This window comes from Protopterus annectens, chromosome 8.part0, assembly GCF_019279795.1.
Source record: "Protopterus annectens isolate FY-2018-M chromosome 8.part0, PAN1.0, whole genome shotgun sequence".
NCBI lineage: Eukaryota > Metazoa > Chordata > Ceratodontiformes > Protopteridae > Protopterus > Protopterus annectens.
The window spans coordinates 1,092,814,055-1,092,828,187 of record NC_056741.1 but is presented as its reverse complement, the minus strand read 5'-3'; the positions used below and the strand labels follow the sequence as shown (position 1 = coordinate 1,092,828,187).

The following is a 14,133-nucleotide window of genomic DNA, read 5'->3' as shown; positions in this document are numbered from 1 at the left end:
GAAAAATGGAGAAACGAGCCCCAGACTGACTATGATCTCTGTTTGCTCTTAAGGGAAATTGAACTTTAGTACTTTACTGTGTGTGCACTTGTCATCCTCCCATTGTGTACATCCTTCACTGTTGCCAGTGGTGAGGACTGAGGCTCCTTAATTACTGGGCCAGTGCAGGGGCATTATAATGGAACTAATCAGTCAAGACAGTGGGAGCCACCAAACACTAGACCTATCTCAATTTGGATTTATTGAGTGCAGGTCATGCTTATTCAGCGTAGTGGATTTTTTTGAAAAGGTCACCAAGCACTCAATGAAGTAAACACCATATATCTTGACCTGGCCAAAGCCTGTGACTCAATTCCCCAATCAGGCATAACAGAAAAGCTAAATAAACTGGGAATAAACCCCTATGCCACCCGCTAGATCGCCAACTGGCTCACAGATCGGACACAGATAATCAAAATAGAGGAAGTTGCCTCCACAAAGAGACTAGTCACCAGTGGAGTCTCCAGAGTCCTGTACTGAGACCTCTCCTATTTATTTTCTGAAGTAAAAGCCAATACCAGCTACTTGCTGTCATTCAATCGCCAACTGACTTAGCCATCCTGCAGGACAAAGAGTTAACCAAGTTGTTCAGGATTTGGGAATTTATGTGGACAATGACCTAACTTTTGATCAACATGTGATTATTGCTGTAAGAAACTCCTATATTGCACAGCTTATAAAAAAGAGATTGTGTCTTGATCTAGGAATATCATTGTCCCATTTTACTCAGCTCTCATTAGGACAATCATTGAATATAATACCTCCTTTGGCATATATCTGTCCAGACACATGTAACAACTGGAATGCCCACAACATATACCTTGCTAAAAGGATATAGTGCCTAAACAACATGTCCTACATGGACTGACGTAAAGTCCTGACACTATACTCAGTGTCCAGTCACTATACTTGGTACTCGGTATCCTACAGATTGCTAAGCAGTGACCTGAGTCTGGCATACAAGGTATCCTGCAACCCAATAATGATGTATTTATTGCACCTCAGCAAGTCAAATGGCATAAGAAATACTCAATCTAAGGATTTAAACTTTTTCTGCTACATCAAGAGAACTGTTTGGAGGGACAGGTATATCTCATAGAGGATACCGCTGCTATGCGCCAGATTGACATCCACATAAATCAGATTTCAACCCTGTCAACATTCAAGGGCAACTTGGGTCTATGCATGGGAAACATAACTTTTATCCCAGGACTGCCCCCTGTACTATTAATGGACAGAGGCAGCTCAAAAATGCTTTAGCCCATGCATGGGTCCACTCAAATTATCTATGGTATGATCTCAATTATTCTAATTAGGGGTAATATATAATTATGGACAATGGGATGGGTAAAGCCAATCTTTAACAACATTTGAGCACAAAAAGAGAAAATGGCTAGCCTTAAAATGACCCACAAGGGCAGTTAGCTCCGTACTTATTTATGAACCTATATATATGAATTATTATGAATATATATATATATATATATATATATATATATATATATATATATATATATATATATATATGGGTCTACCAGTAATTATCGAAAACCCACTTCACCGAAGTTCACAACAACATGAAATCACAGGAGTTTTACTCCAGGAAAGGAGACACTTGGCCACTATGGGGAAATTTGTCCTTTTCTCCACTATAGTGCCATTTGAAGTTGCTATATTTAGTTGGGAGGGGCTGGAAGGGACAAAGTCCCCCACTTGGGTGGGTTTGACATGCTGCGGTGTGTTTGTTTTTATCTGGTAGTATGTGTATGTGCGTGTGTATATATTGCTCCTGGTCTGAACATCAAAAGTATGTTTAAGTGAAACGTACTTCGGTGCATTCACTTTTGCAAAAGTGCATTTTGTCAAAAATGCACTTTCGCAAAAAAAAAAAAAAAAAAAAAAGAAAGAAAACTACATGCAGTTTACATGTAGATTTAGTTGTACATCAACATATAGTGTTGATTGTACAACTAAGCAAACTGTTGCTTAGATCGTGGTACAGCGGGATAACGGAATATTCCCACATACATGAATACATTATGCACACACACACACACACACACACACACACACACACATATATATATATATATATATATATATATATATATATATATATATATATATATGGGTCTACTTCAGTTAACCTCATTTGACTGACACCCATTTCACCAACACCCAACTGACCTAAAACTCATTTGATTGACTCCCATTTCACCGACAGCTTACAATGCAGAATTTCAACATACTAAATCTTAAACCATAGACAAGCACACTTAGAACACCAATAACTAACCCTTTCCAGAACTTAAAAACTACTTACTAACCCTCTTAACAGAAATGGGACAATGTACAACCAAACTAGGTGGGGGGCTATGCCCCCACACCACCCAAAGTGGGGCGCTGTGCCATCCACACACCCCTAATTTTATATACTAACTCCAGGATCACACTACAGTAGGGAAAAGAGTATATACCTTCAACTTACAGTACAGTATTCTACACACTGCCACTACTGCTGGGAATGCACAAAACATTCACCAAATTACTTTAGATACTTCCCATAAAAATGTAAATAGAAAAACCCACATTTAGAAGCACTACAACACCACTTTCTACATGACTATCGGAATTCTAACAGTCAGCACTATAAGTTGCACAAATTCTTTTCATCACAAGCAAGTGACAGGTTAAGGAAAACCACAACAAGTCTATGTTGGTCTTTATGGTCTTTATAGCCTGGTCATTATCAACATGGGCAACCGGTGTTCAACACCAGAGTTCAGTTCCTCGTTGGTCAGATCCGACCACAAGCTAATCACTCTAGACATCCACATCCCGCCCCCACCCCCAATTAGGGAAACCACCGTAAGAAACTTCTCCAAAGCCAACTTCACACTTCTTAAGACAGAAGTGGCAAACTTCATGACACCCATGCAGACGGACAATAGAGGTATGACTGCTGAATCCTACACAAATGCACTTTATAAGCACTTACACGAGTGCATGGATCATGCTATCCCTAATAGAACCAAGATGCTATCCTCCAAAAAAAGGAAGCCAATCTAGTGGTCCTCTGCTATAAACAAACTGTACAACAGAAGAAAGAAACTGTTGCAAAAAAGAGTAAAATCCTATGACTGGAGGAACTCCCTGGTCAACCTCAGTAAGAAGCTGAGATTCCTCATAAAATCCTCCAAAGCTAGTTGTTATTGTTGTTGTTGTTGTTGTATGTTTCGGCTTTTCCCAGTTAGGGCTCACCACAGCGGAACTCCGGTCCGCTAATGATTGGCAGTAGATTTCTATGTACCGACTTGCCAGGCCTGATGCACAACCTTCAACGAAGGTACGCCCATTCACGCATGTCTCCACACAGAAGACGCTTTAGCTGAGAATCGAACAGGATAACGTCTTGCTGTGAGGCGACAATGCTACCACAGCACCACCACCACAGCACTCCGAAAACAAAATTGCCACTGACTCTAAAGACAACCACAAAGCATTCTATAACTATGTCAAGGATATCAATGGCAACACTCACATCTCCTCTGAGTTATAGCACAATGGCACTAAATATACAGAACCAACTGATATTGCCAACATCCTGGCTGATAGGTTCAGTGCTAACTTTACCCCCCTCTCACCCCCTACAGGGCCCATCTCTATACCGGAAGAATGCAAAGTTCCTGTAATCATGGCTGCACAGGTAAAAAACACCCTCTCCAAAGCCAAGAACACAGCATCCATGGGACCTGACAATATCCCAGGCTGTATTCTACATGAACTACAGAATGAACTGGCACCCCTACCTAAGTACCATGTTCAATCATAGCCTCACCTCAGGCTTTGTGCCCACTGAATGGCACACCGTGATGGTTATCCCACTCAACAAAGGGGGAGCCACGACGGACCCCAGGAACTATCGCCCCATTAGCCTGACAAGCCTGGTCTGCAAGGCCATGGAACATATCATCATGGAACTCATAAACAAAGACATTGGTAATCACCAAACTCTGGACCCTACCCAGTTCGTGTTTGTAAAAGGCAGATCATGTCTCCTAAACCTGATTGACTTCTTTGAAGCAGTCACCAAAGCCATAGATGAGGGTAAGGTGGTTCACACAGCTTATCTAGATCTCGCCAAGGCTTTTGAAACTATCCCCCACTCTGGAATTATAGATAAGCTCACTAAACTAGGTATAAATCCCTATGTCAGACAGAACCCACACTGTGAAAGTAGCAGACTCCAAATCCGACTTCAGACCAGTAACAAGTGGAGTACCACAGGGTTCAATCCTGGGTCCTCTCCTGTTTGGTATCTACTTCTCTGAAGTACAGGTTAGCACAGAAGGTCTTTGGCTAACAAAGTTTGCAGATGACTGCAAACTAGGAGCCATAATCGAAACTCCTAACGATGTGGACATGCTACAAAAAGGCCTCACTGAGACAGATGCCTGGTGTCAAAACCATGGCCTGAAGCTCAATGCCAAAACGTGTATTGTCATCCCCTTTGGTAAAAACTCTGTACCCATGAGCTACCATATAAGTGGTAGTCTACTTAATGCCGAAAGTGTGATAAGAGACCTTGGGAACAGGCGGACAGTAGTCTCTCCTTTGATAATCACATTGCCACAGTGGTCAGGAAATCCTTCTACATGGCTCACCTCATCACAAAAGGTTTCTCATCCAGAAAAAAAGAGGTCATTGTTCCCCTCTACTCATCACTCATTAGACCCATTCTAGAGTACAACGCCCCTTTTGGTATGTACCTCACAAGACATCTGCAACAACTGGAAAGGCCACAGAAATACCTCTCAAAGAGGATTACTGGCCTCAAACAGGTGCCCTATGCAGACCGTCTCAAAAAACTCCAGCTTTACTCCATTGTATATCTCCTACTCAGAGGCGATCTCTGCCTAACATACAAAGCTATGTCAAACTCACAGCTGTTGGACATGCTCCACTTAAAGAAAGCCCAATCCCTCCGAGCTGCGCTCTAGGGACCTAAACCTTGTCACCACAATAAACAGAACATGCTGGAGGGATAGATTCCTGTCCCAGAGACTTCCCATACTCTGGAACAGACTACCTATCTGTGTCAAAAAGAGCTCCTCATTAGCACTCTTCAAGAAAAATCTTGATGATTGGATGGGAATTAGGAAATTCACCCCAGGGATCACTTCTGTGGCTCGGCTTGACAGGGGCACAGGAAAATTATTTCCTTGGTGGTGAAATATAGGGTACCTTTTTGGCTAGGCTTATATAGGCCCTAGGGCTAATAGCCTAGTACCTACCTATGAACCTATGAATCTATGTCTTAAATGTCAGTGAAATGGAAGTCAGTCAAATGAGTTTTAGGTCAAATGAAAATTAGGTCACTTGGGTGTCAGTCAAAGGAGATTTAGGTCAACTGAAGTAAACCTATATATATATATATATATATATATATATATATATATATACACACACACACACACACACACACACACACACACACACACACATATATATATATATATATATATATATATATATATATATATATATATATATTTATACGGTTCCCTAGTAGAAGACCGAAGATGCATTCTTTCGAATGCGTCTTGGTCAAAGTCAAAAGCCTGAAATGGCAAAATATCGAAGCGGCTTTTAAGCGAATTCTTTCCCTGTAGTGCGTTCTCGGAGTTAGTATATTTAAGTAGGGGGGTGTGAGGGGGCGAAGCTCCCCACTTAATGTAATGTTTAAAGTATGTTTTTTTGTTGTTGTTGTTGTTGGAACAGCGATTTTTTTTCCCTAGGAAAATAATCGCTGTTCTGACAGTTCGAAATTGTAAGCTTTCGCTTACATAGGGTCGATTAATCACCGTTTGCTTTTTTAAGTGCTCGGTGATCTAATATAGACCCATATATAGATATATATATATATATATATATATATATATATATATATATATATATATATATATATATATATATATATATATTCAGTAAAAAATATATATATTGGCAAAAAACAGTAATAAAACCTGTAAATTAAATCAGCTGCTGAGGTGCTGTTTTAAAGTAAGGCCAAGGCCTGCAGCATACAAAGACAGAGATGTTTACCTCCCCTAGATCTTTATGACAAATGTAAAATCTCTTGGGGAACCTTGGCCAAAAGGAGCTGGGGAATATAAGGAATCGACTTGAGGATCAAGTCCAGGAATGCCAGAACCTTAACTGTGGATACTCATGAAGTACCTGGGATTTGTGTTAGACTTTACTAAGAGTTGTAATACAGTTTTACCTAAACTGGAGTACCAAAGCTGTAGACTGTTAAAGCACTATTGTACGACAGTTATATTGAACAAGAGCAAACTATGTTTGTTTCTATTGTGAGCACCATGTTTTATTTTAAACCCTGTAAATAAATTGCAACTGAACCTAAGCGACTGTCTATAGTCTGTCAAATATACTGCAATCTGCGCTGCCTGCTCCAGTAGTAATACAGGTGTAACATTTTATAACAAATCAGTAAATGTTCTAAAAATTTTTCTTTTCTTATAGCTGCATTCTCTTCTGTTTTTTTTTTTTTTGTTTGTTTTTTACTGTCCTTCACCATTTGAATTTATTTCGTTTTTTCCCTTCACCTATTACATTCATTTCCGTTTTTTTCTAATTAATCATAGGTTTTATGCATGTACTACTATAGTAATATAAGATAAGCAATACAGCATGTTCTGGAATTCCTCCTCCTGAAGACATCACACTGCTTTATTCAGTATGAATTTGTTTCCTACATAATGGTTGCTATGCGTAACTAATCATGAAAGTATATTTCAAAATGATAAGGCAAAATCACATTATAGCTTAGAATAAAGAATCTGAGCTTCACTACAACAAATAATTTTAGAGAGGTAAATCCTATGCAAGCAATAATGCCAACAGGGTGTGTGCCACTGTGTAAATAACGCTCACCCTGGAAGGGCGTTATTTATACAGTAATCCACCCACTGGAGGGCATTATCGCTTAGAGAATGGGCTGCCTGTAAAATTATTGTGTGTTACTTTTTTTTATTAGTTCCTCTGCCTAATGTTTCATACTTGCTGTAGTATATGCAAATTGTGTTGTATTTTCCATCCAAAATATAACAAATCTAAAAAATCCATATATTTACTTCATCTTTTAGTCCCTTACTCCTACAATGTGTAGTTTACTGCCAGTCTTTGGGGATTGAAGTCACTAAATAGTGACATACATTTGAGTTTCAGACTTTATTTCCTTCAGAAAATTCATGCTAATGCAAATCCTGTTATTCAAGCAACTTTATAATTTTATAAGAACAATATTTAAAATCTGTTCTTATTTTTGAGCCTTTGTTGCTCCATTATTTTAGGCTTTATCCAGATTTCTTGAGCTAAGATGTTGAGAGGTATGCAAACCTCTTTACTGCTGCTGCTAGTGATCACTGTCTCACTCACACACACACACACATACACACACACACACACACACACACACACACACACACACACACACACACACACACACACATTTGCACTTCAGAAATGCATACTCACACAAACCCTATCATTACAGAAACTTTGAGATTTTATAATAGCAATATTTAAATTCTTCCCTTGTTTTGAGCCTTGGGTCACCCTTTACTTTAGGCTTTATGTACACACACATTTGCACTTCAGAAATGCATACTCACACAAACCCTATCATTACAAAAACTTTGAGATTTTATAATAGCAATGTTTAAATTCTTCCCTTGTTTTGAGCCTTGGTTCCCTCTTTACTTTAGGCTTTATGGCGATATCTTGAGCTAACAGGTCAAGAGGTATGCAAACCTCAGCTGTTGCTGCCAGTGGTCGATTGTGCTCGCTCTTCACACTGGTCTCTCAAACTCACACACACACTTCCACTTTCATGCATGCAAGTACACATACATTCACACACGCAGACAGAAACAGAAACACACATACGTACACACACTTATGTTTCAATTACTTTTACACTCACTAAACAGCAAAACCTCTGCTTAGCGAGTGTAAAATAACGGATCAATTGATCTTGCTCACATTCATACAGTCACGCAGACATAAATACACACACACATTTTTAAATGTTCTTTCCTTCTGTTTTTTACTTTACACTCACTAAACAGCAAAAGCACTGCTTAGCAAGAGTAAAATAATATCAGCCATTATGTTACTTTCTGTTCAAGCTTCACAGCAATTACCCAAAATGTTTTGGAAATGAATGCAAGGCCTAGCCTCCATCCCCCACATACTGCACACGATCCAGCTCAGTGCTGCCATCTGCTGCATTGTGCTTTTATTGCTCTTCATTTTAAGTTCCCCTGTACTGCACCATATATTTTAATTTTAATGGTGTGTAATAATAGCGACACGAGAGACAGAAAATTTGTTTTTACATAATAAATTTTAACTTCATCAGCAAAAATAGAGCTGCAAATGAAATATACTGTTATATAAAGGTGCTGGGAAGGATATCATATGCTTTTTAAATTAGGCCATGACAAGCTTAGCTTTTCAGGTAGGCAAGGAAACATTGCGTATAATTTCTAAAATTTACTTTTTCGTTGAGACACTTCCTACATATATGCAAAAATATATATATGCAAATTTCCATTGTTCTTAATCTATAAAATTTTAATAGTGAGTTATAACAAATTTCTTAATAAGTATTTTTTGTTTGTTTTTGCAGGATGTCAGAGACAGAAGAAGCATCAATCAGTCATGAAGACATCAGAGACATACGACGAGCCTTTGAAGCTGGAGGAGTGCCTGCAGTCATGACTTTACTGAAACACAAACTTGATGAAATGTCTAAAACAAAGCTTGATATTGCAGTCATAGGTGAACCCACTGTTGGAAAATCTGTATTTATTAACTCCATTCTGCAGCTTGGCAAGGAAGAGGATATCTGTACTAACCTCAGAACATCAGAGACGAATAAACTACCAAGTGCATACTGCCATCCAAAATTCAATAACGTTAAATTTTGGGATCTTCCAGGCATTGGGTCACCTAATTTTGCAGCAGTGAGCTACCTGAGAAAGATTCGTTTTCACTACTATGACCTCTTTATCATCATGTCCTCAAATGTCTTCAACATCCACCATGCCAACCTAGCTATGGAGATCAAGAAAAGGGGTCGAAGTTTTTGTTTTGTGCGTTCTAAGGTTGATGCTGATTTACTTGTAGCCAAGGCTTACAGACAATATGACTATAATGAATGGAAAGTTCTTCAGGAAATTAGAAATAACTGCATCGGTAGCCTGCAAAAAGTTGGTATTTATTTACCAACAGTGTTTTTGCTGTCTTCATTTCAGCTGGAGAAATTTGACTTTCCTGTTTTTTGTAATGCACTTTTACAAGAACTTCCAGGCAATAAACAGTATGTTCTTCTTTTGGCACTACCTGTAGTCACTCTCAGTTCTCTGGAAGGCAAAAAGAAACTTCTGAAAACACGACTGCACCACCTGTGTTTCCTGTCTAGTGCTGTTGCCACCTTACCAACCTCTGGACTTTCAGTTGTTGTTGACATTAATATCCTTGTTAGGGAAGTTCAGATTTATTGTACACAACTGGGTCTCGATGATGCCTCGTTGAGTAGATTGTCCCAGATGTATAGTAAACCACTCCACACACTTAAAGCTATGATAAAATGCCCTGAAGCCAAAGCATCCTCCGCACATGAGATAAAGGAGCTTCTGCTTACAAGAGCTGAAGCCACACTGCTGCTGGGTGAAGAATTTGTGACCCAACTCATGCCAGTCGTTGGGCCTGCAATTGCTGGCAGCATGTCATTCTATGCCACCCACAAAGCCTTAAATGAAATATTGAATGACCTCTTAGTGGATGCCGAACATGTTATACTGACTGCACTCAAACCTGAAAGGTTAAGTGGATCCTTTAATCGGCTAGTGAATATTACTTGAGCAATCTAACAGCTGAATTTGATTTAGATTAAAATAAAAACTGGAAAGATATGAATTCTTCAGTAAATAATTGCAAGGCTAAGTTCAAAGCTATCAAAACATCTTTTCTGGAAATTTCCAACATATAAAAATGTATACCAAAGAGAAAAAAAGGAAAGATCTTCTCTGAAAAGTGGTACAAACTACAGACTCAAGTCCTTTTAAACAGTGTAACTTTCTCTATTCTTCTTGTGGTGCCATTTCTGTAATGACCACAGTATGGCGCTTGGGTGTTTTAGGATATATTTCAGAATGAATAGAAAAAATAAAATTAAAATCTGTACACTGATTCTGGGAATGAGACCATTTTCAGAAATAAATATGCCTCAGCGAGTGTTTTCTTGAGTTTTCAGTTAGGATCATAGCACACATGCTAATTTAGATATCTAGTCTGAAAAGTAGTCTGTTTTTCAGCTTTATCATAATTGAACATGTTTCTTCCATCATTTGCAATGAATTACAGAGTTTGATGCAACTAGAAAGAATGATTATGGCAAACTGTTACTAGTCACAATGCTAATATAATGACATCAGGCAGATGTAGCTCAGATGCCATTAATGAGCACTGTCTGGAAGGAAAACTACCACAAAATTTAAGGCTGTTTTTGCAGTTTGGTAACTACAAGAGCAGCCTAGTTAACCTTGTGAATTTCATGTCACTTTTCCTATATACAGAAGGTACTGAGCTTGTTATGCATAATTCTCTTTCAGAAACGTACTCATTAGTAAACCGGTAGTACCTGAAAATCAGAAATTTAGTAAAGGCACAAATGTCTTATGCAGATAATAATAATAATAAATGGAGGCACAGATTCACTGTTGTTGACATGGCTTATCTGTAAAATTCCAGACAGTTTTTTTAAACATTGAAAAATAAGACAAGGGACCCTATTTTTTTTTTTACAGATATCAAGATGGACATCCTGAATGTATATGCTTCCCAAACATAATGCATTAGAAAACCTGTATGTTGTGTTCAAACAGAACAGTTGATTTCAACAAAGAGCCTAGCCCGTGACTGCAGGGGCAGTTAATGTACGACACAGTATAAGCACATGCTGTTTTAAACAGAGCTTATTTACATGGGTAGATAAACGTCTAGCACTACCACTCTGAAAATATGTACATGATATTCACAGATGCACTGCACCCCACTAAGTAACGTATAGCTCTGAGAAATCATATTCCTGTACACTTACTAAGTACACAAGGCACAACAGTATACTACACTGATTATGGTCATCACTAAAATTTGCTGAGCAGAATATTCCATTCCCCAAGAACACCCCACTGTTTTGGTCCTTGCACTATAATAGCAAAGAAAAGTTTAATAGCTTGATGCTATCCCCTCCTCCAGCCATAAGAAAAACAACCAATTTGTTGAACCATAAGTGCATCTAATAGTTTTCATCCATAATGCTAGTGACCTGTGTTCAGTAATGGATGTACATTGATAAGGGTGTGGTTAATGGGACAACAATGAATGACTAGTGACAGATTCCTATACTAGGGGAAGGCTAGAGTAGTATCCAGTTCATGACAGACCCCTTTTCCAGTCTGGAGATTCCATGTATGGCCTGACACTCATCACACTGGTATACAAGAAGATAACAGGATCACTGCAAACAGTAGAAGCAAAATAGTCCAGATTCCTTTTCCTAGATGAAGTGGGTCATGATGACCTAGTCTTTATGCTAGTCCAGATTCCTTTTCCTAGATGAAGTGAGTCATGATGACCTAGTCGCTACACTGTCCAAGTTCAAATTCGCCTTCAAGTTATTTAGCTGCTTCCCAACTAAGCACTATTGCAAACACAGCTTAAAGCAATTAAAACAAGAGAGAATAGTGACTAAGGGATACAAAACAAAAGGTTGATAAAAGAAACTGACCAGAAAATGTCATGCACAATTTTCAGACTGTTGACTCTAGAGTCACTCTATCATAATGAAAGAAATATTTCCTGTGCAAGTCTAATACTATTATTTTTTTAGGAAGAGAAGAAAATCCCATTAATTAATAAATGGCAATCACCGTGTTATCCTAAGAACATAGTTTCTTGGTATTCCAAAAGCTCATCCTCGGACTGATAACCATTTTATCATGGAAAGGGGTATTCTTAGTAGACTAGCACCTCCTCACCTGCTAATTCCCTTTTAGTAATAATCATTATCACTAGACGCTTAGTGGTCCAGCCCCTCATCAGTGTATTGCCCCATTTACTCAGCACTTAAAGCCAATGAAGTCCTCTTCAATAGTGGGCTGATGGTTAACCTGCATAAAAGTAAGTACATGCATTCATTCAAAACTCAGATGGTGACATAAATGGAGATCTGAAGAAGAAAGCATCAGCTATGAGCTCTTGTTGTCCAGTAGAAGTTTCTGGAGGTGCATGTAATCAGTGCAGCTGAGTGAAGAATGGACCGTTATATCATCCTATTCATTGTTTAATAAAGGTCCATTGTTTGAAAATATATGTTTTGGATGACTTTAGTTCTAAAATAGTCTTATTTCTCTCTGGAGAAACTGCATATTTTGGATACGCTTAGTTCTTAACATCATTCCATTTTTCTCTACAGATATTATTTATTCACTTTTAACTAAGTATTCTGATCTGCCAGACCATTCTAAACATGACCTAGGGCATACAAAATGGCATAAAAACAAAATCATAAATATTTTTAGCTATAGAATGATGAGTAAAAAGAATGACAATTAAAGCACAGACAAAACTACAGTAACCAGTCAATGGTGGGCCTTTATATCCATGACAGATCAAAATATTCTTATGTTTAAATTTCCAATGCTTTCTTCAGAATCAGTTATACATTTTTTGCAATTATTTCTTTGAAAATTAGCAAAAATACAACAAAACAAAAATACAGTCAATGCTTAAGAAATATGTAAGAGTGGAATAGCTGAACAGTGTGCTATTGCAAAGCAGATATTTCCAATATAAAGATCGTAGACTAAGACGTGATATTCTTGACCTGTTTCTTCCGCATAACTACTTGATGTGCTTGACATGGTTCATAGTGATAGCTACTTTGGGCCAGATTCCAAATAGACTTGCTCTCATTGTAAATCACGTACTCCAGGGTAAGGCCTGTCTATTCCAGTCTTTTGAAATGGGGCCTTTTGTGTATAAAGAATAAGTTCTTCCAACAATGGGGAGGTGTAGCATTGGGCACCTCATGGCATTCACTTATGTAAACGTAGTCATAAAATTCTGGGATGAGAATTGTCTGTGCACTAATGACTTTTTTTAAGAATGTATCATTGTATAGCCATTTTATAGTTGGCGTTTTTTAATGTGGAGAGATTGTCAAGGCTTGTTTCAGGATTTTCTTACTTTCCTTAATTCAAGACCAGACTTTCTGCAGTTCCTCTCGCACTTTCATATAAAAGACATTGCACTTTTAGACACAGTTGTTTGTAAAGACAATAAAACTTCCAAACTGATTGCCAGAATCCATTACAAAAATGTTCCTAGCAACTCCCTGCCACATTATTTACCCTCTTACTTAAGACAAAATATTGTTAAATCAGTGTATCTGTGCTAGGAATTTGACCATTGCCAATGTGTATTTAGCAAGACAGATGAATGACATGAAAGGTACTGTCCTCCTTCGAGGTTATCTTATAAATATCACTACTCAGTCAGAAAATGAAAGTGTAGACAAATTAGGCATTTTGAATGTATAGTCTTGAGATGGTGGTGGTTCTTCCACTAGGCCTCACCAAGTCATCTGGCATTTTTTACCTACACCCCTTACTTGTATGGATGACAGTAATGATATTAAGACATATATTAAAAATAATTAAAGAATAGTGTCAGCAGATTGTAATGCATATGCGAAAATAGGAGAAGGGCTATTATTTACTAATACGAAAGTCAAAATATTTCAAGGAACCCATGTGCGAAATAAGATACTGAAAATGTAAGCTACATTCAGATGTGTACATATTGATATATTGTTCACTCTCCTTATCACTGCAGTCCTGCTAAACATACCACATTCATATCACTAGGGTGTTTTCCCACATCTGTGATAATACAGGATATGTAGCTGCTTGCTCCAGGTACAAGGCTTTCTGTGGGGTG

General features: G+C 38.1%; 1 protein-coding gene across 2 annotated transcripts in view; it reads left to right on the top strand.

The window, feature by feature from the left end:
• The window catches only part of LOC122809241 (interferon-inducible GTPase 5-like), a 112,055-nt gene extending 101,700 nt beyond the window's left edge, over nucleotides 1–10,355 (top strand). For both annotated transcript variants that reach the window (XM_044080558.1, XM_044080559.1), the window contains exon 2: nucleotides 8,756–10,355. In XM_044080558.1, coding sequence (XP_043936493.1) covers nucleotides 8,757–9,992 — 1,236 coding nt within the window. In that variant the 5' untranslated portion in view covers nucleotide 8,756 and the 3' untranslated portion in view covers nucleotides 9,993–10,355. The remainder of the gene's footprint in view (nucleotides 1–8,755) is intronic.
• Nucleotides 10,356–14,133: the final 3,778 nt, after the last annotated feature.